Consider the following 19716-nt stretch of genomic DNA (forward strand, 5'->3'; position numbering starts at 1 on the left):
TGTTATTTGGTTTCTCAGCCTCTGTGTAGATTAGGGATGATCCTCTTTGATCCAGGAGGGTTGGGACGAGATGAGGACTGGGTCAGAGGAGGAGAGCCAAGGCCCAGCTTCACTCCTGGCACCCGTGGGTTCAGAGGGTGACGGTGTAAGGAAGGGAACACTCCACTAGCCAGCGGCCCCACTAGCAGGAGGTGGCTGGAGGGAAAGTGTTTCCCCTGGTCTCAACGGGAGCAGAGCAGAAACAGGCTGGGTCAGACCCCGGCTCACCTCAGTGTGACCTTCAGGTTCCCTTCAGTTGTTGCTTAGGTGATAGATCTAGGAAGGGAGCCCTCACCAGAGCTCCGCCCCCTCCCTCCTCCCGGGCTGCCCCACCCCACCCCCTCTCCCCACCCCTCTCCCCCTTCATGCTCCCTCCCCTCCAAGGCATAATGAGTGTGATAAGAAATTGTCTGTTAACAGGATTAGCCACGGAAATCTCTTGTCCCCTCCCACTCATTCAGTAGTACTCCTCGGCTCCTGTCCTGTCATGTTCTGCTGGTATCAGAGGCTCTGGACCACCTCCCGGATATTAATTCCTCCTTATTCTTTGATCATGGAACTGCTAATAGCTAGGATGCCCCCCATTGCCACTGGGTCACCAGGCTCCTGGGTAAACCACATGAGGCTTTCGCAGGCTCTCCACTAAGTCAGTGGCTCCCTAAATTTCTTCAGTTCTGAGGGCAGCAACTGCCTGTAACTTAGGAGCAAAGGAGGCGGGTCTAAACCAGGAGCTTAGGTGGCAGAAGAATGATAAATTAATGCTCAATGCAGCTTTTTTGTTTTGTTGCAGTGTTGGGGACTGAATTCAGGGCCTCACACATGCTAGGCAAGTACTCGACCACTGAGCTACATCCCTGCATCCCCGACCCTTTTTATTTTTTATTTTGAGACTCACTTGCCTAGGCTGGCCTCAAACTTATGATCCTCCTGCCTTGACCTCCTGAGTAGCCGGGATTACAGGCCCCCAGCCTTTCTTCCCTTTCTATATCACCTCATACACATGGCCCTCAGAAGACTCTACGAAGGGTGCAGGCAGAGGTGGGTGAGGGGGCTGAGCTCTGGGCCTGGGCTCACTTCCTAGATCTATTACCTAAGCAATAACCTACCCCTTGTCTTTGAGCCTCAGTCTGGTCATCTGTGCATTAGGGATGATAATGCCCATCTGTCTGCAGCTATGCATACAGCAGGTGCTCCTCACTGCTCTTTTCCTTCTCTGCTATTTCAAGACTGGCCCTTGAGCAAGGTGGTAACACAACTCCTGGGATTTACTGAGAGCTGCTTGTCTCATCCTCTCTCCTCGCACCAATCTCTCCGACCTCGTCCTCCCAAATCTGTTTCCCTTCCCACATCTCTAGGGACTGATGCCGAGGACACTTTATGACCCCTTTAGCCCAAGTGAATCTGGAGAAGAGGTAGCAGGAACAGAAGGCCCCCAAAGCATGGTGAGGCCAAAGAAAAGAGGGCAAGTCCAGAATACTCCTAGACCTCACGGGGCAGGAACCCTGACTCAGGCAGCAGGACATTTTCACTGAGAGGAGGAGAAGCTGGGAGGCCGGCGGCGCCCAGAGGATTAACAGAGATAGGGAGGAAATGGCTGTAGTCACAAGAGGTGAGGCCGGAACTAAATCCAGGTTAATTTGGACACCATTTTGTGATTGATATTGTGCAGAAAGTGTCGGCAAGTGAGAGGTGGGAAATTGCACCTGTCTGGTGAATGAGCCCAGAATTCCAAGTGCCATTTCTCGGGAAGCCAGGGAGCCATGTGATGGCGAGTGGGGAGACAGTGTGGGCCCAGGGAGATGACAGGACCAGTTTCTCCACTGGGATATAGGTGCATAAACAGCACAGCAAAAATCTGCAGTTACGCCTGTTCCGTGCATCCAGCCCCATGCGAAGCCCTCAACTACACTTACTGGGTCGTGTTGGTAGCACCCTGAAAGGTGCCATCGTTGAGAGTTAAGGTTACTGAACAGAGGCGGGGCTTCCAGACCAGGCACCGTTGGGGGTGGGGGGGCCTCCCTCCCAAAGGAGCTGCAGAGGCCAGCCAGTTCCAATCCCAGGGGTGGTGTCCCCTAGCTGTGGTGGCCTTGGGCATACTTCTGAGCCTGGTGTCCTTTTCCATTGCATGGGGACAGTATGGCCTGCCCCTCAGGATTAAATTGAGATGTCAAGAACAGTGGCGTGTCCTCCTGCAAGGTCTCACTCCTCGTGACTTTCTACTTGTGCTTAACCAGCTTCTGAGTGGCTCTGGGCTCCCCCTCCTGACGTGGGTCAGGTCAGTCGTAACCTAAGCCTGTCATAATGTCACCTCACTTCAGTGTACCACGTAGGCCTTGTACTGTCTCATATCACCACAAGAAGGGCAGCTACAGAACAATAGGATATTTTAAAAAGAGAAAGAAAAAGAGATCACATTGGCCCAACTTTTATTGTAGTGTATTATTATAATTGTTCTATTTTTATTGTCTGTTATTATAGTTCCTCTCTGAGTGTGTTAACTTATAAATTAAACTTTATCATAGGTGTGTATGTATAGAGGAAAAACATAGTACATGGAGCACTTGGTACTCTGTGCAGTTCCCGGCATCCCCTGGGGGAACATATTCCCCGAGGGTAAGAATGACTTCTGTACACTCTATGTGGAAATTGATCAATGAGAGGAACATCCCCACCCCTGTCTCCTTCTCTCCCATCTACAGCCATCAAGGAAAATAATCCATCAATGCAAAAAAAAAAAAAAATTAAATTCACAATAAAAGGCAAGTATATGGTGAAAGTTGAGTAGGGGGCACATCTCAGGGGGAGGAGATGACAGGGTCAGTGACAGGGTCAGGCAGGTTCTTTTCCTGGAGAAGGAAGACATAACTTAGAGCCAACAGACTCCAAGAGTGCACCAGAGCGAGAGGACAGGGAGTCGCTCTGCAGAACCGGGGTAGGAGCTTGTGTAGCGACAACCTTTCAATCAGACACACTCACTTGAGAACTGGCAAGACAAACATTAATGGACTGTGAACCTCTCTGCCTTTGCTGATAACCTGGCACCGCAGATGGATCGTATGACCTCACTGATTAGCCCATAAATAAGAAAGGTAGATGTCCGAACAGTGAGTGGCCTCTGCAAGGAATTTTAAGGGTTCTAAGAGGGAACTGGCATGTAAAAGTGATTTAGAATCAGCAACCTCTGTGGCCACCCTAAATTCTGGAGGGTGCTGAAATGGGCGCTGGTTGAATTCTTCCCAGGAAGCTGGTCCTACCCAGAAGGGGACTCACTTATTGATGAGTTACTGTGCAGGCACCAGGACAGGGCCTCAAGTTGGTTGCCCACTAAAACTCTGTTTGATATTATTATTAGCACAATGTTATAGATAAGGAAACTGAGTCTGAGAGGTTAGGTGACCTCTGCAAGGCCACCCATGGAATTGAAGTCTATCTGACTTTAGAGCCAAGGACTTAACCATAGAAGTAAAGAGGCCAAGATTCATGCACTCATCTGTCCATCCATTCATTCCATCCACAATTTTTTTTTCTTTTGGTACTGGGGGTTGAACCCAGAAGTACTTAACCACTGAGCCACATCCCCAGTCCTTTTATATATGTTTTTTTGGGGGGAAGCAGGTTCTGGGGATTGAACTCAGGGGCATTCAACCACTGAGCCATATCGCCAGCCCTATTTTGTATTTAGAGACAGGGTCGCACTGAGGCTGGCTTTGAACTCACAGTCCTCCTGCCTCAGCCTCCGAGTGGCTGGGACTACAGGCGTGCGCCACCGCACTGGCTATATTTTTGAGATAGGATCTTGCTAAGTTGCTTAGGACCCAATAAGTTGCCAAGACTGGCTTTGAACTCACAATCCTCCTGCCTCAGCCTCCAAGTCATTGGGATTATAGGCCTGTGCCACTGCACCTGGCTCACAAATATATTCTGAGCACCACCACAAATGCGTAGTAAACGAACAGGCCAGAGCAATGGACAGGCAGGCAGCCCTGCCTGGTGGAAGCCATAGCCTCTTTCACCAACAACCACTGGACCTTTACTGATCACCAGGCACGGGCTGGGCCAGGGACCGGAGGCAGAGGTGAACAAACCCACTCTTGGCCTTGGAGGCTCCAGGCTCTTATCATGGAGCTTCTCTTTGTACCATGTAGACACCGGAGGCTTCTGAAGCAGGCAAGCTCTGGGCAGGAAGGTGGTGAACAGGGAAGGACAGAGGCATGATCACTCCTGCCACCCTGGTGCCTTTGGAGCCACACAGGAGCAGACATCAAATGGCTTTGAAAGGTTACTGTACCATGTCCATTTGAGTCACATCTCCTTCTCAGGCACTGTGTAAGGCCAGTTCTCGTTCCCTGGCTGTAAGCACGCCATTGTCACCAGGAATGCTAGATGAAGGAAATGAAGCAGAGACAGAGATGAGACCCTGGGAGGCTTGAGTCTGCACCAGCACAGCAGCATAGAGGCTCCTCCCAGCAACCGTGTGTGTGTGTGTGTGTGTGTGTGTGTGTGTGTGTGTGTGTGAGAGAGAGAGAGAGAGAGAGAGAGAGAGACTGTCCCACTTTTGGGAACAGGAAACTGAGGCCTGGCCTCCAGGTCACACAGTTCTGAACTGAGAGACCTTGCTCTCCCAGTTCTGCGTCTAGTGCTCTTGCTGCAGTGTGACCCAATCAGAGTCGGCAGAGCACTTAGGAATCCTCAGCCCTGGCCAGGTGTGATGGGGGTTCAAAAGAGGGATGCATAGTATCTTTAAGGCACCTGCACTGTATCTGGGAACCTGAAAATGGCCTACATGGAATGGTTAAGAAACCATCCAAATGTGTGTGTGTGTGTGTGTGTGTGTGAAACTTGAGGACTGTCCACATCCCAGGATGTGTCCCAACAGTGGGGCTGTTAACTGTGTGGAAAGGGAGGGGAGCGTTCCTTAGCTGGACTCCTGGAGAGGCCTTGGGTGGCCTGCTGTGGTGCAGGAGGGGAGTCCACCCTAACTGGAAGGAATCAAGGGGAAGTCCTGTGGCAAAGCAGTAAACCAAAAGCACTTGGCAAAAGCATGGCTTCAGAGTCCACAGCCCCAGCTTTGAGATTTGGGGCAAGTTGCTTCAATCTCTAAGTCTCAGCTTCCTCATCTGTTGGAAGAGAAGAGAACACTTCCACCAGGGATCAAACAAGATGGCAGGGAGCACTGGCCCAGTGCTGCCACCCGTTCCTTTGTATGGCGCCTCCACCACCAGGCTGGGACTGGTACTACACAGTGGTGGGGATCCTCAAAGGGTTACATTCTAGGGACATGCCAGGCCTTAGTGACTCAGTCCCCACCTCAACCAGAGACAGGTTGTCTTCATGGAGAGGGTCTCCTTGAGGGAGGGGTGTGGGCTGAACTCTGAGGGGTGGGTCAGAATGAACTGTGAAGAGGGAGTGGGAAGTGTCCCAAGTCATCCCAAAGCTGGAGAGGAAGAGGGAACCCAGTACAATGGAGGACCAGAGGTGGGGCAGGGGGTGGATGGTGGGCTTTGGCTGCCCTACTAAGGTCTTTAGCCTAAAAAACCTAGGGAGCCACAGGGTGCTTTCAGCCTGCTCAGAGTCCACTTGGAGAGGATCTGGCTCCAGCAAGGACAATGAGTTAGATGAGACCCCAGCAGATATGAAGGCCCTTGATAAAAGGCCGCAGGTGTGGCCTTCATGGTACACCCTGGGGAGAGAGGGCGGAGCGGGAGCCAGGGCTCCTGGGAGCTGAGCTCTGTGTCTGAATGAATCCCCTACTTTTCTGGGCCAGCCCCCTTGGTCTCAGAGCCACCCAGCGTGGAAGAGTAACTCTAAATGCCCAGTGGCAAACAGGGGTGCGGGGTGCAGAGTGGTCCTTCAGAGAAGGAGCAGAAGGGTGGGGTGTGTCTTAGAAGTGAGCGCCTGGTAGGCGGTCGCCATTCCTCTTCCCCAGGCCTAAGGACACGAGAGGGTTCCTCCCTGTGGCTGCCTGGCTTTGGGGTTCTGTGGAAGCAGGGCAGACTTCCCGATTGTAATAACAGTGATTTCTATTACACCATGAGCATCTGACATGGAGCGAGGAGCCATGAAGCCCCCCGGCGGGTAACATAAAAGTGGGGGTGGGGGCTCTGGGGAGAGTTGGAGGCTGCCGCCCCTGGCTGGGCTCTGCCATGTGCAGCGAACGAGGACTGGGAATAAAGAGACTTATTTCAGCACCCTGTTATTATGGCATCTTGTTTTCATAGTTTGTGCAACAAACCTCTCCCCCCCCCTTTTTTTTCATCTTCCTCTCTCAGCAAATCCATTTAAATGCAATTCTATTCTTAAAGCGGCCCTCTCATGCATGTCTAATGAATGTCAGGGAGATGCTATTACAATGGGGCCGAGGAGGGTCCAATCGGCAGTGTGTGTACAAGTCATTTGAAAGGAAGCCTGGGAGCGCTCCAGTTTTATTACAGCATAATTAGAAATAAAATCTTGTTGCAATAGGAGAATGAGAGATGTGTGCTAATCCTGTGGTGGAGAAAGATAGAGCTGTATTTAGAGAAAAAGGATTCAGGGAGAAAGAGGAAATAGCCACTGCACATCCGCCTCCCAAGCTTCTCCCAATTCTCTTTCCCGAGACCCTCCATCCTCATGGCCCCTAGGACCCCTGGCTTCTGGAACCTGCTCCAGAGACTAGGATCCTATGGAAGTGAATTGCCCAAAGTGGTCAGACTTCCAGGGCACCAGGGGAGTCAAGCCATGTCCCTTCAGTAAATCCACAGGTACCTCACTGTGAGCAGTGGTGGGACTGGCTGTCAGAGCTTGGACTTGGAGACTGAGACCAAGGCCCAGCTCTGAGCCAGCCACTTACCAGAGTTATACGACCATTGGTCCCACCAATACTTACTGTCTGTTAGGTGCCAGGCGCTGTTTGAGGACATCGTTGACTCTTTTAGTTCTAACAGGAAGTGGGTTTGGAGAGGTTCAGTGGCATTCTCAGCATCATCCAGAAAGAAAGTGACACCCAATTCAAACCTCAGCCCTTCTGATTCTGGAACCAGGCTCTCTCTGCCCCTCCATGCTGTCAATCTCCTGGGTCTCCCTGAACCCCCTGGATCCTTCAGAAACCCATCCCCCCGTACAGCCATCTGTTACATAGCCCAAAGGCAAAGCTAAGGAGGTGGACCTTGCTAATCCCTCTGATAGGACAGTGGTGACTTCCCAGTGGTCCTGACCATCAGGAGGGCTGTGATATCAGGAGGGAGGACGTCGCTGGCCCAGGGAGTGGGTGGGTCAGTGTTGCCGCCTGTGCTCTGCACCCCCTCGGACCACTGGCTGAGCTGGAGCTAAAGGGAAGGAGACCCCACCCTTGCCCAACCAACTGGAGGGAGATCTTAGAATCACAAAAAGAGCGAGGCTGGGGAGGTACACCCAAGAGCAAAAGGTTCAATCCCCTCACTCATCACTTAGGGAAACTGAGGCCCAGAATTGTCAAAAGCCACAGCAAATTAGAAGCCAGTTTTCTCCTCTCTCGGCTCAGTGCACCCAACTCCAGCATGCCGGCCCCTGCATAGGTGTTCCCAGAGGAGAAGCTGCCATGGGAACCGTTCTCAGCCCCAGCACGCTGGCCAGCCCTTCCTGAAAGTCCACGGTTGGCCAGGTGGGAGGAGGTGGCCTTCCTGATGGAGTGCAGGATCAGTCTAGAGCTAAGCTTGGCCTGAGAGCTTGATGCAACAGGGGACAGCTCTGCCCCATCTTGAGGGTGATGAGATCCTCTAGTCCCGCAAGAGAAATTAGTCCGAGTCTGCCCTCATGAGGGCAGGATGATGTCGGCACTCTCCATAACCCATGCCTTCTTGGACCTCTCGTCTCATCGCAGAGGTGGCAGTGGAGGAGGAAGGAGAGAGGTCTGCTCCCCTGACACCTCTCGGGAACATGTGGTGTACTTGTGCTCCCCCATCAGTGGCCCGGCAGGCCAAGCCAGCCCAGCCTGACCTCTTGTTCATGAGTTGTATGAGACCATGTCTACCAAAGCCCTCGGAAGCTCATGTGCCAGAAAGCAGGTAGATAAAGCCCTCTTCTCGTCAGTTCCCCGCCCCAGCTCCACCTCCGCCTCCAGCCCTGCATGCCACTGATTCCACTTCCACAGGGGAAGAGCAACAGGCCAGGAGACAGGAGGCCTCGGGACACATCCTGGCCCAGACTAGGCGTACGATCCTGTGCCTCCCTTCCCTCCAGTGCAACATGAAGCACAGGTGAGATCTGAGCCTTTGAGAAGGCAGATGAGGCCCTACCTGGGTTAAAAGACCCATTCACAGGACAGATTGCCTACACACCCCACCCCTGAGCAGGGCCTCTCTCCCTCCCCACCAACCCTCCCTCCTCTCCCTCCTCACCGCCCCCGATGCCCACTGGAGAGACTCAGGCTCGGTCTCACCCCGCCCGTCTTACTCCCAAACTCTGAACTCAACCCCTGTGGAGGACTTCAGGAGCTACTCCCCTCTGCCCTCTTCCCCATCCCCGTCCCCATGTCTTCTGAGCCTGATCCTGGGTGTTAGTGCTGCAGATGTCCTCAGGGAATTGCCTGTCCCAGTCTGCCCAGACTGCAGTTAACAAAATACCACAGACCAGAGGCCCAAACCATCTCCCTTCTTTCAGTTCTGGAGGCTGGAAGTCCAGGACCACGGAGCTGCAGGGCGGGGGGTCCCTGGGCTTGCCGCTGCCCCTTCTCACGTGACCTCACATGGCCTTTTCTCTGGCTGTGCAGACCCCTGTTGTTCCTTCCGCTTCTCATAAGATCAGGTTCTCCCCCTATGACCTCACCTAACCTTCACTACACTGGGGGTCAGGGCTTGCACGTGAATTTGGCGTGCGGGGTACAAAATTCAGTTCAAACAAGGAGGATCCAAGACTTAGAGCCAACCAGGCCAGAGCTGAGACTTGAATCCAAGTTCCCGCTGCTGACTCTCCTGAGGTGGTGGGGGAGGCATTTACACCCCTGAGAGTCCAGAGTCCAGAAGAGAAGGAGAAGAATAAACCTTGGCTTTCCTTGGGGTTTTCAAACCCAGGTGGCAAGCATCCCCAAGGGCCCTTGTGGAACAGGAAGGAAAAGAAGGAAGGAGTCTTGCAGAAAGCTCCCTGCAGGCTGCCTGGTGGGGCCACCAGAGAGAGGCCAGCTCCCACCAACCAGGAAGTGTTGACCACCCTCACCTACCCTGTCCCGTAGGGCAAAGAGCTTGGGAGGAGACAACAGCTCTGGCTGGGGGATAGGGGGCAAATGATCTCTTTAGTCGCAGGAACTATCCACAGACTCTGTGCCGTAGGCTGACCTCATTGTTTTTACAAATCTACCTCAGGTGGAACAGTAACTGCTAACCAGTAGTGATTGCAATTCCTCTTTTGGAATTGGCCGTCTTACAAGGGTCAATTGAGGCTCTTGAAGGGCCTGACATCCTGAGGCCACCTCAGAAACAGGTTTGGGGGGTGACAAGCTAAGAATCTCTTCTTTTCCGAGAGAGACTGATTCTTTTTTCTGACCCTGGCCAAAGACTGATGTTGGTACAAAACTCCCTCTGATTCCTTCCCTCCTCTCCTACTCCATGACCCCTGTGGCCTGCGGGTACCTTCCTTGCAGGGAGGAGGGAACCCCTCCCTCAGCTCCAGACTCCTGCCTCAGGAAGGCACCTGTCTTCAGCAGTGGAGAAGCAACAGCCACACCACGCAGTCCCTGTGTCCAGCCTGGGCATCAGACACACCCCCGAGCTTCACACACTGAGTATTATGGCTTTAAAACCGTCCTCCCTACAAAGCATACAGTGCGGTATACATCACAATATCCTTTCAATATCCATGGACATCACAAAGGAGCCCTGTGAGCAGGGAAAACCCTTTGGGGGGATGCATGAATAGAAGCCCAGAAAGGCTAAGGGATTTTCCTAAAACCACACAGCTAGTAGGTGGCCAGTCTCAAAACTCCCATTGCTGTCTCCATACAGTCTCCCCACTGTACCCACTGGAGCACAACCGATCCTTTGCGTGCCCTGCAATGTCCATGGGCCCCTGCAAGTGAACCCAGGCCAGCCAGACAAGCAACAGAAAGAAGAGGTCTTTCTTCCTTCACCAATACATTCAGCCACACGCTGTGCACACCTGCCCAGTAACCCAGGGCTTCGGGTCACCAAGGGCTCCTTCGCTCTCTGAGCCTCCACTCTGACGCTCCCAAAACACATGGCTGCTGAGACCCCGGCCTCCTCCTTCACTCTGCATCAGTCTCCTTCACGTTCAAGTCCTGTATCGTCTTTTGAAACTGGACTCTTCTCATGTTCTGCCCAGCCCTGCCCAGCCCAGCCCAGGCTCTTGAGGGCAAAGCCTTCCCAGAGGAAGCAAGCAACCAGGGACACTGCCCCTGCCCACAAAGGGCAGAGCATCCGTCTCACGGGACGTGCTGGCCAAGGCCCCTCCACACATGCACACACTCCGGCAGCAGGCCGTGGGTCGTGTTCAGGAGCCCCAGGTGTGAACCTGACCCTTCCCTGCCTAGATGGGTGCTCGAGCAAGTCTCAGCCACCATTTTCTCCTCTGTGGAGAAATAGGGACCATCTAGGTCTGTGCTCATGCTTAAGAGAGGGAATATAAGGCATTTCCGTACCCAGGTGCCCGCGGACTCATGCACCTTGGGATGTCTTCCTAGCTGGGTTTGTGACACTAGTGAAGACACTCCACCAGCTAAGGCACATCCCTCTCCCATCTCAAGACAGACTACTCCCATGAGGGGTGCCCAAAACGGCCAGGGAGGGCAAGAATCCAGCTATAGGTTCTGGATACAGGCCTCTTCTTCAAGGGCCCCAGCTATGGAACCTCTCACGTCTAAGGGTTTGAGATAGAACCATCCCAAAGGGCTTGATCTTAGGGTTTCTCTGTTCACTTGGCCTGCTCTTCTGGACTGTGTACTCGGCCCTGAATGTGGGTCCTGGCCTCCGAGGTGGTTCCGTCCTGGAACCTGCAGACTTCTGCACTTAGTCTCTCTTCCGAGTGAGTGTGGTGCTCCATCCAGTCACCTAAGAAAGGGGGCGTCCCCAGGGTCAGGCAAGGGTGATGAGGGGTGAGACACCAGGGAAGGCGTGTCCACTCCCTGACTTCCCTGGGCCCAGGGCTCGGGTTAGAACGAGTCTCTCAAAGTCTGTTTTTTGGAAACTCCGTCCCCAACACAACAGAGCTGGAGACAGTGCCTAGGAAGAGGTGATTAGCTCACGAGCCTCACTGCCCTCAGGAGGACTGACGTCGTTATTGCAGGAGGGGGTTAGTTATTCTGAGGGGCTTGTTGTAAAAGCAAATCTGGCCCCTTCTCGCTTCTGCTCTCGTACGCTCTCGCCCTTGCACCTTCCGCCTTGGGCGGACATGGCATGAGCCCCTCGCCAGGCACCAGTGCCACGCTCTCAGTCTTCCTGGTCTCCAGTTAGGGAGCAGGAAAAAACTAAGAGCCCAGCTCCCGTGGGTCCACCCTCCTGGCTTACACGCCAGGTTGCCCGGACCCAAGTTCCTGCTTCTCTTTGTTGGCTCCAAGCCAGTCTTGCTTTAATGTCCCAGCCTGGACTCCCCTGAGCCAGGGAACCAAGGAAAGGATCCAACTGACCTAAAAGGAAAATCGCAGCCCAAACCATTGCTGTGTGGCAGCAGAGGTTACAGGGAACAGGAGTCACTCCGTCCCATGTGGAGGGTCTGCTCTGTGGCCAGGATCTGTTCATTCAACACAAGCTCACAAGCACCCACTATGTCCCAGACAACCTGCAGCCGGTTACAGAGTCAACTGAAGTGTGCTCCTAAGACAGAGACACAGGGGACGGAGTGCGGTGGGGGTGTGGCGCCCAGTCCAGCCGGCTAGAGTGCTCAGACAAGGCCTCCCCAAGGAGGCAGAGGCCCAGATGGAGCCGGGCACGAGTCTAGGGAGGAGCGTGACAAGAACAAAAGGAGCCACAGCCCAGAAGGCCTGGGGTGGAAGAGAGCACAGGCACACAGGCACCTGACCCAGCCACCGCAGGGCTCATCTGCAGGACCGACAGACAGCAGGGACAGGTTTTAAGCTCTGAGTTCATAAATTGCTGGGAGGGAAAGGTCTTAGGGGTGGCCCATGGCATTTCTTCCATTCAATACTTAAACTCCCCTGCAATGTCTCAGCCGAGTTTCTTCAGCATTGAATACCCCTGGTGACAGGAGACTCACCCACAAAGACACTCATTCCAGTTTGTTCAACTTGACTGTCTTCACTTTTTAAATTTCAATTGTGATAGGATACTCAGGACATACAATTTACCATCTTAGCCATTTTTAATATTAGTTTTACATTCAGTAGTGTTTAAGTTTATATTCATTTTATAAAACCGAAACTCTGTGCCCATCAACAACACTGCTTTCTCCCTCCTCCCAGCCCTGGCAACTACCATTCTGCATTGTTTAGGGAACTCTGACCACTCCTGATACCTTGAATGAGCAGAATCATACCATATTTGTCTTTTTGTGCTTGGCTTACTTCACTTAGCATAATGTCCTCAGGCTTCAGCCATGTCGGAGCACGTGTCAGAATTTCCCTTCTTTTTCAGGCTGAATCATATTCCACTGGACGCACAGACTACACTTTATTTATTCGTGCATGCATCAGGACCCGGGATGCTTCCACCTCTTGGCTGCCGTGGATAACACTGCTGTGAACATGGGTGTATAAATATCTCTTTGAGCCCCTGCCTTCAATTCTTTGGAGTCTATACCCACAAATAGAATAGCTAGATGATACAGAAATTCCACTTTAATGTTTCCAGTAAACACCACACTACTTAGTTTATTTATTGAATTTTGAATGCTCAATAAATAAATTCAAATCGAATGGGAGAGAGTAGAAGCAGTGACCAGGCAGGCGAAAGGTCTGCCAGATGGAGAGATACTGGGAGAACCCAGAAGGCTTCCTGGAGAAGGTGGGTCACATCAAGCTGGGATCAGGCCTCCTAAGTGGCAGGTCTTCCTCAGTGAGCCCCACCTCAAACTTTTGGGAAGTTTCCTTCACTGGTTTGTCCTGGAGATGTCTGTTGGGTGCTTATGCTGTGACAGCCACAGCTTTCACACCAAGTAAAGTGGGAGCCATGGAAGGGGGTTGAGCAAAGGAACCACCTGACCCGACTTAGGGTTGAAAGCATCACCCTGCGTGCATGTTGAGGACAGATGGAGGAGGGCAGGGCAGAAGCAGCGTACCCTCTGCTTTGGTCAGTAATTCCCCTTCCTTTGCTATTGGTGCAAAGGTGCATTGGGACCTTCCATTTCACACTCTCCCCCAAAATCTCAGCCTGCACTTTCTCTGCCTGCCATCATCTCCCCACCAAGCCCCTCTCATACCACCTTGAGAGCCCAGCAGCAAGGGCGCCTCACCTTTGCAGAAGGCCAGGGAGGCCTCTCTCCATCCAGAAGCTCTGGGGCCTCCAGGAGCCCGGAGGTTTCTATCAATTATCTCTGCATGGTTCCTGCAGCTCCGAGGAGTCTCCAAGGCCCAGCTCTCTGACCTTTTAGAAAAAGACAGAAAAGCTGCTGCCAACTCACTTAGTGCTGTGCACAGGGCCTCAGAGTCGCCAAGGAGGGGCTTCTTTGCCTTCAGGCTCCCTGCTGGGCAACCACCCTTGAAGAGGAAGGGGCAGAATTTGCAAGAAGCCTGACCACAGTAGGGAGCTGAAGGCCCGAAGGCCCCAGCCTCAGCCAAGCAGGCCGCCATCTTCCCGATGTACAAGCAGCGGCTTGTACTGACTGAATCCACTGCGTGCCAGGGCTGTCCTGCGCATGTTCCATTTAACTCTCCCCACAACCCTGTGACGTGATTTAAGTTTGGTTTCTTTTCTTCATTCTCCCGATAAAGTGGGACTCAAGAGGAAAGGGTCCTGACAAGTGTATCTGGCCAGGGGTTCTCTGCCCTCACACTGCAATCTCCCCAAAGCTTTTTAATATGCCAACTTCCAGGCCCACACCCCCAGCTCTTCAGATGATTCTACTGTACAAACATAGTCACTTAATCTTTGTGGATGGGAAAGCCGAGGACCCGAGCGGAGACTGAACTTCCCTAAGGACACCCATATTAGTTTCCTGGGGCTGCCAGACAAAGGACCACAAGATGGGGGGCTGAAAACAACAGAGACTTATTGTCTCCAAGTTCTGAGTGCTGCAGAGCTTTGCTCCCTGCAGGCTCTGGGGGAGGAGCCTCCTTTGCCTCTTCTACTTCTGGTGATTGCTGGTGATCCTTGGCATTTCCTTGCTACTGGACACACCTCTCCAATCTCTCCTCCATCTTTACATGGTGCAGTCTGCATGAGTGTGTCCGTGTCCACATTTCCCTCCTCTTAAGAGGACATTAGCTACGTTGAATTTAGAGCTCAACTAAACCCAACGTGACCCCACCTTACCTGTTGTCTTTGCAGAGACCCTACTTCCAGTGAGGTCAGTCACAAGTCCAGGTGGACATTAATTTGGGGGAATACTTTTCAATGCACTGTACACCCAACATTATTGGTAGAACCAGGACTCCAGCCCCATCTCCCAGACCCAGCCTGGGCCTGCCCTACCATACTGGACAGCTCGCACCTCCTTAGGCCCACCACCCCCTTCCTGGCTTCCAGCCAGCCACCTCCCTACTTTCCCCAGTGCCCCAGCTCTGACAGCTATACCTTTCATGGTGGAAAGACATTGTCTTCCAGCTGTAGAATGGACAGAGACCACGTCTAAGACTTCTCTATGGAGCCCAGTCCAGGATCTAGGGACTCTCCACAAAGACATAATTCAGCCAAACTGAATTGGAGGGACCCCACTGACAGAAGTAACCACAAACAGATGGTCATGTCCCTATGAGTGATGGTGCTATTCTTGGGGGTCAGTCTGGCACAGATTTTGGGAAGAGCATAGGAAGTAGACTAATAGATTAGGCTCTATCAGGTTCTGGCTATGTGACATTGGATAGATTATTTGACCTTTCTATGCTTCTGAATACTATCCATTTCAAAGGGTGGTGGGAATTAAATGAGATAGTCCATGTAAAGTCCTTGGCCTACCATGTAATAGATGCTCAATATATATATATATATATATATATATATATATATATATATATATATATATATTTTTTTTTTTTTTTTTTTAAGTAGAAGCCTGGTCCAGATCACCAGGAAAGAGGGCAGCAAAACATGCCAAAGTAATAATATAAAGAGGGTAAAGATTCACTAACAATATATAGCACTTCCCTGATGATACCACATGACAATCAAGCAGCGTCAAAGCCAGAGTCCACATTTACACAGAGTTCTGTGTCCTAGACTTAAAGGCTAAGGGCAAATGACGAGCGTAAACCCACAGGGCCACTGTTGGCATTTGGAGCAGAACAGTTCTTTGTTACTCAAGATGCCCAGCACCCCTGGCCCCTAGCCCCTGCCCACTAAATGCCACTTTCACCCCCTGGTATGGTATCACTCAAAAAATGATCCTCCCCTCCATGCATTTCCAAGTGGCTTCAGAATGGGGGCTGGCTCCACACTCTTGTTCCTCCTGGGACCCAGCCTGCTCCCAGGAGGCAGCACCAAGGACATGGAATAGCTCTACCCCTTCCAAGGACAGCAGTACAGAGCATGGGCAGCCAGACAGCCAGGACACCTCACCGGCGCCAGCCTTAGAGGCCAGCATGCTGTCCACCCCTGGCCCCTGCAAGTCCCCCACGGCTGGCGGTGAACCCTCCCCTCCCTGCACTGTAAGGGCTCACTCCACAGGCCTCTTGCTCCTTCCCTTCCCCAGCGGGGCCCATCATCTGATTCTCATCAAACAAGCAGAACTGATGTTGCTCAAGCCCCCCCCAGAGGGGATTAACATAATACCCCTGATTTCTCCTTCCCCTCTCGCCGCTGTGCATCCCCCTGGCTGCAGCCTGCCTTTGTTTCAGGAGGAGCAAAAACGTTACTGCAATTAAATATGCACAAGAAGGGGGGAAGGGAGGGGGAAATGAGGACAATGAAGGATGTGAAACATCAGATGCGGCAGCTGCTTGTTGCTATAGAAACCCCAGCTCCCCACCACCATCACTGCAGCCTCACCCCCACCCCAGCCCCTACTCCCCATTTAAAAACCCAGTCGGGCCAAAGGCCCCATTTGTCCTGGGGTGCTGGGAGGAGCAAGATCTCAGGGTCCTTGCTGTCCTGGGCTGGGGCACCTGTGGTCTGCCAGCACTGATTTTTGTCTTTCCTGTTTTTCCTCACCCTGCCAGCCACCGCCACACCCACCACCACCCCAGCCCTACCCTGGCACTTGTGATTGGCAGCAACACCCTCCAGTAGATCTGCATTCTGGTCCCAATTACATAATAAATTACTGGAGAGCTTCCACGTTTGACTTTGGGATGTCACAACATGGAGACAAAATGGCACACACAGAGTCCAGTGGGGGAGCCAGGCTCGCTGTGTCCTCTGTTTCTCTCCAACTGCTGCAGCAGCGCTCAGCTCCCTCCCTCTGCCGTCTTGACTGAGTGGGGGTCTGCATAGCTGCAGTCTGTGTGCTAGAGGGGGCAGGGCAGGGGTCCCCCAAACTCCATGATCCAGAGGACTGGAGACCTGCCAGATGGTGGAGGAGGACCCCCAGCAGATAGAGCTGACCAGGGCCCTGTGGATTTGAGGCCCAGACTTGGGCCCACAGAACCACTGTCTGAGGGGAAGAGAGGGAGAGAGGTAGGGCAGAGCTTCAGAGACAAGACTGGTCTTTAGTTGAGTGCAAGAAAGGCACAGGAACTCGGCAGCCCCCGCTCCCCCTAATGATCCAGAGTCCTGCTCAGTTCTGCAGCCACCAGTGGAGTCTGATTGTCAGATCCCCACACTTGGCAGAGTGTCTGGCTCCTGGTGGGTCTAGCGCTGTATAGAGATGTGTAGGAGAGAAGGAGGGAGAAATGAGGAAAGAAAGAGGGGGAAGGGGGAGGGGGACAGTTAGGAGATTTCTAGATAAACCAAAGTTTATTCAGAAGCAAGAGAGCAGATTGACACCTGGTTCTTAATCTGGACCTCCACCCTGCAAAATGTTTGCACCTCATTATACAGACAAGGCTCAAAATTGAAACCATATAAAATAAATTACTTGAAACCATATAAAATAAATAACTATTAAAAGATAAAGTCCTAAGCCTGTATAGACTGAAGAAAAACCAAAGGGCACTACAGGGGCCGTCCAGATTTTAGCTGGTTCCACAGGGTTCCAGGGATCAGAAGCAGGACCTGTGGCGCCTCTGAAGATACCAGCGGTGACTGAGGAAGAACTCTTCCAAAGTCAGAAATATTAACTCTAAATGGACTGTGGGGGGAGGTAGTGAGTTCCCCAGACCCAGAGGTATTCAAACGAAGGCTGGGAAACCTTGTCAAAGATACTGTCTGCACATTAAACGTTTCAACCTCCAAATTCTGCAGCTTCCACTGCCAGAAAGTGTCCTCTGGCAAGGTCCCCACCAGCACATGCTCAAAATCTTACACTTGTGCTTGGAGGTGGGACACCACCAAATATTTCTAATAGGGTGAGACATAAGCAGAGCTCTGACCATTGATTGAGGGGATGCCGTCTGTGCCCCCAGGTGGAAGGAATTCCCTCCCTCCTGCAGGTTCAACATTCTATTCTCTCCTGCTGCTTTACACCCTGAGTCCAGGGGCCCCTCCCAGTGGAAGGGCACCTCTTGGCTTGCCTGAGAGACCCTAAGCCTTAGGGCCTAGAACAAAGGAAGCCACTCCACTCTTAGTGGAGCCTCCTGCTTGTCCTCCCACTTCCCCACCAAGTCCTGCAGCAATGGCTGCACTGGTGACGGGGAAGGACAGCAGAGAGCCTTCCCTTTCTTTGCCTTGCACAAAATGGAGGTTGGAATACTGTGTGCTGAATTATCATCGCGTATCTCCATGGCCCCACTCCTCCAAGAGCTTAATTTGAACAATTGTTTGTGGAGTGAATAAATGACTTCAATGGAGCAAACAGGATTTAGGCCTTAGATGTGGGTTAATGCCAAAGATGGAGTTCTAGGCCACCGTCTGCCGTGTGACCGGGGCCAGTCACTTCACCGAGAGTCTCAGTTTCCTCCTCTGGGAAATGGAGACATCTCCAACAGTGGTTAAGAGCCAGCCAAAAAACGAATGTGAAAAGGCTTTGCAAACTCTTGTAAAGAGGTAGGAAAGATGGGGACTAAAGTTCACCGAGGGAGCCCTTCCTATGTGCCAGACACCTGGTTCTTAATCTGTCCTCCACCCTGCAAAGTGTTTGCACCTTGTTAGACAGACAAGGCTCAAAGAGGTCAAGTAACTTTCCCAAGGTGTCACCACTAATAAGAGGAAGAGCTGGATCTGGACCCGGATCTCTGAAACCCCACTTCTTTCCCTCAAACCCTGAGGCATCTGCACTTAAGGAAACAATTACTATAATTTCTATTTATCATGTTGTTTGTGTGTGGAAAATCCTCCTCTGTTAGCAATGGCACCCCACCCGACCCCCGCCCCAGCCTTGGAGGCTGTACTGCCCTCACCCTTGGGCATTCCTATCCAGTCAGCCAGTGGCCCAGGTCAGGGAGTAACCAACTCTGTCCTGGTTGTGTCTCCAGAAAACAGGTTTTTTATTACTCACCACGGCGGGCTGTACATCTCGGACGTGCAAAAAGAGGACGCCCTGTCCACCTACCGCTGCATCACCAAGCACAAGTACAGCGGGGAGACGCGGCAGAGCAACGGGGCCCGCCTCTCCGTGACAGGTGAGCCAGAGGGCGGTGGAGCAGAGCAGACTGGGAAGAAGGACACCAGCCCTTCCCTGGGACCCCCCACGTCCCTACCACAGATCTGGGAGTCCCCTGTGTACTGGGGCACTCGGAGAGAGAGATTAAAGAACACTGGTGCAGAGACCATCCAGCAAGACCTGGTCCCGTTGGGGCTTGTGTACTCTGAGTGTAAGGACTAGGGGACAAATTCTCTTTAGGAGTCTGCATCAGAGGACACTTAGCTGTCCTGAAGAGCTGATATATTTATTTCTACTTACCTAATCACAAGGATTATGAACCCACCCTCCCTTTCCTCTTTTTGCCTTCCCTGCCAGGAAGCTCATGGATAAAATCTGATACTCAAACATAGTAACTATTAGTCTAGGTTCCGGGCATTTTTGCATTTCCTCATATCTCCAAGTGTTTTTTAAGAGTCTGATTCATCAAGGAGTGCACATGTATCTTGTTTGAGGCCACCTCCCAGCATTTGAAAGCAGGCAGAATTTAATTTATAAACAGCATATTTTTAAAAGGATCCTAAGTCTGGAGTGATTGCAGCTTCTGAGGAAGGGATGGAAGCTGATACTGAGAGAATTCCCCAGGACACCAGGTCATCTCTCATTTGTCGTCTGTTAGGGACCCATAGCCCTCTGAGATGTGCATGCTGTTCTCCCTATTTTTACAGATGAGAAAACCAAATCTAAAGAAAGACAATCAACTTGCCCCAGCTCTTTAACCAGGGAGAGCCACCACCAGAATTCATATTCTGTCCAGCTGCAGGTCCCCTTGGAAGGGGCCAGTTGGGTGCCCACATCTAGCAGAGTAAAGAAGGCATTTTGCACCCTTCAGAGAAGGCTTTCTGGAACAGTGGTCTCCTCACTTTCCTGAGAGCCAGCCACAGGCAGACGTTTTTGTCATCACTGTGCAGTGCAACCTGGCATTCT

General features: G+C 52.2%; 1 protein-coding gene across 1 annotated transcript in view; it reads left to right on the forward strand.

Annotated features, from left to right (window-relative positions):
- The window catches only part of Dscaml1 (DS cell adhesion molecule like 1), a 319280-nt gene that overhangs the window by 212894 nt on the left and 86670 nt on the right, over window positions 1-19716 (forward strand). The window contains exon 4 of the mRNA XM_076843725.2: window positions 18623-18769. Within this exon, the coding sequence (XP_076699840.1) occupies window positions 18623-18769 (147 nt within the window). The remainder of the gene's footprint in view (window positions 1-18622; window positions 18770-19716) is intronic.

Source organism: Callospermophilus lateralis, chromosome 2, assembly GCF_048772815.1.
Source record: "Callospermophilus lateralis isolate mCalLat2 chromosome 2, mCalLat2.hap1, whole genome shotgun sequence".
In the NCBI taxonomy this organism is placed as follows: domain Eukaryota; kingdom Metazoa; phylum Chordata; class Mammalia; order Rodentia; family Sciuridae; genus Callospermophilus; species Callospermophilus lateralis.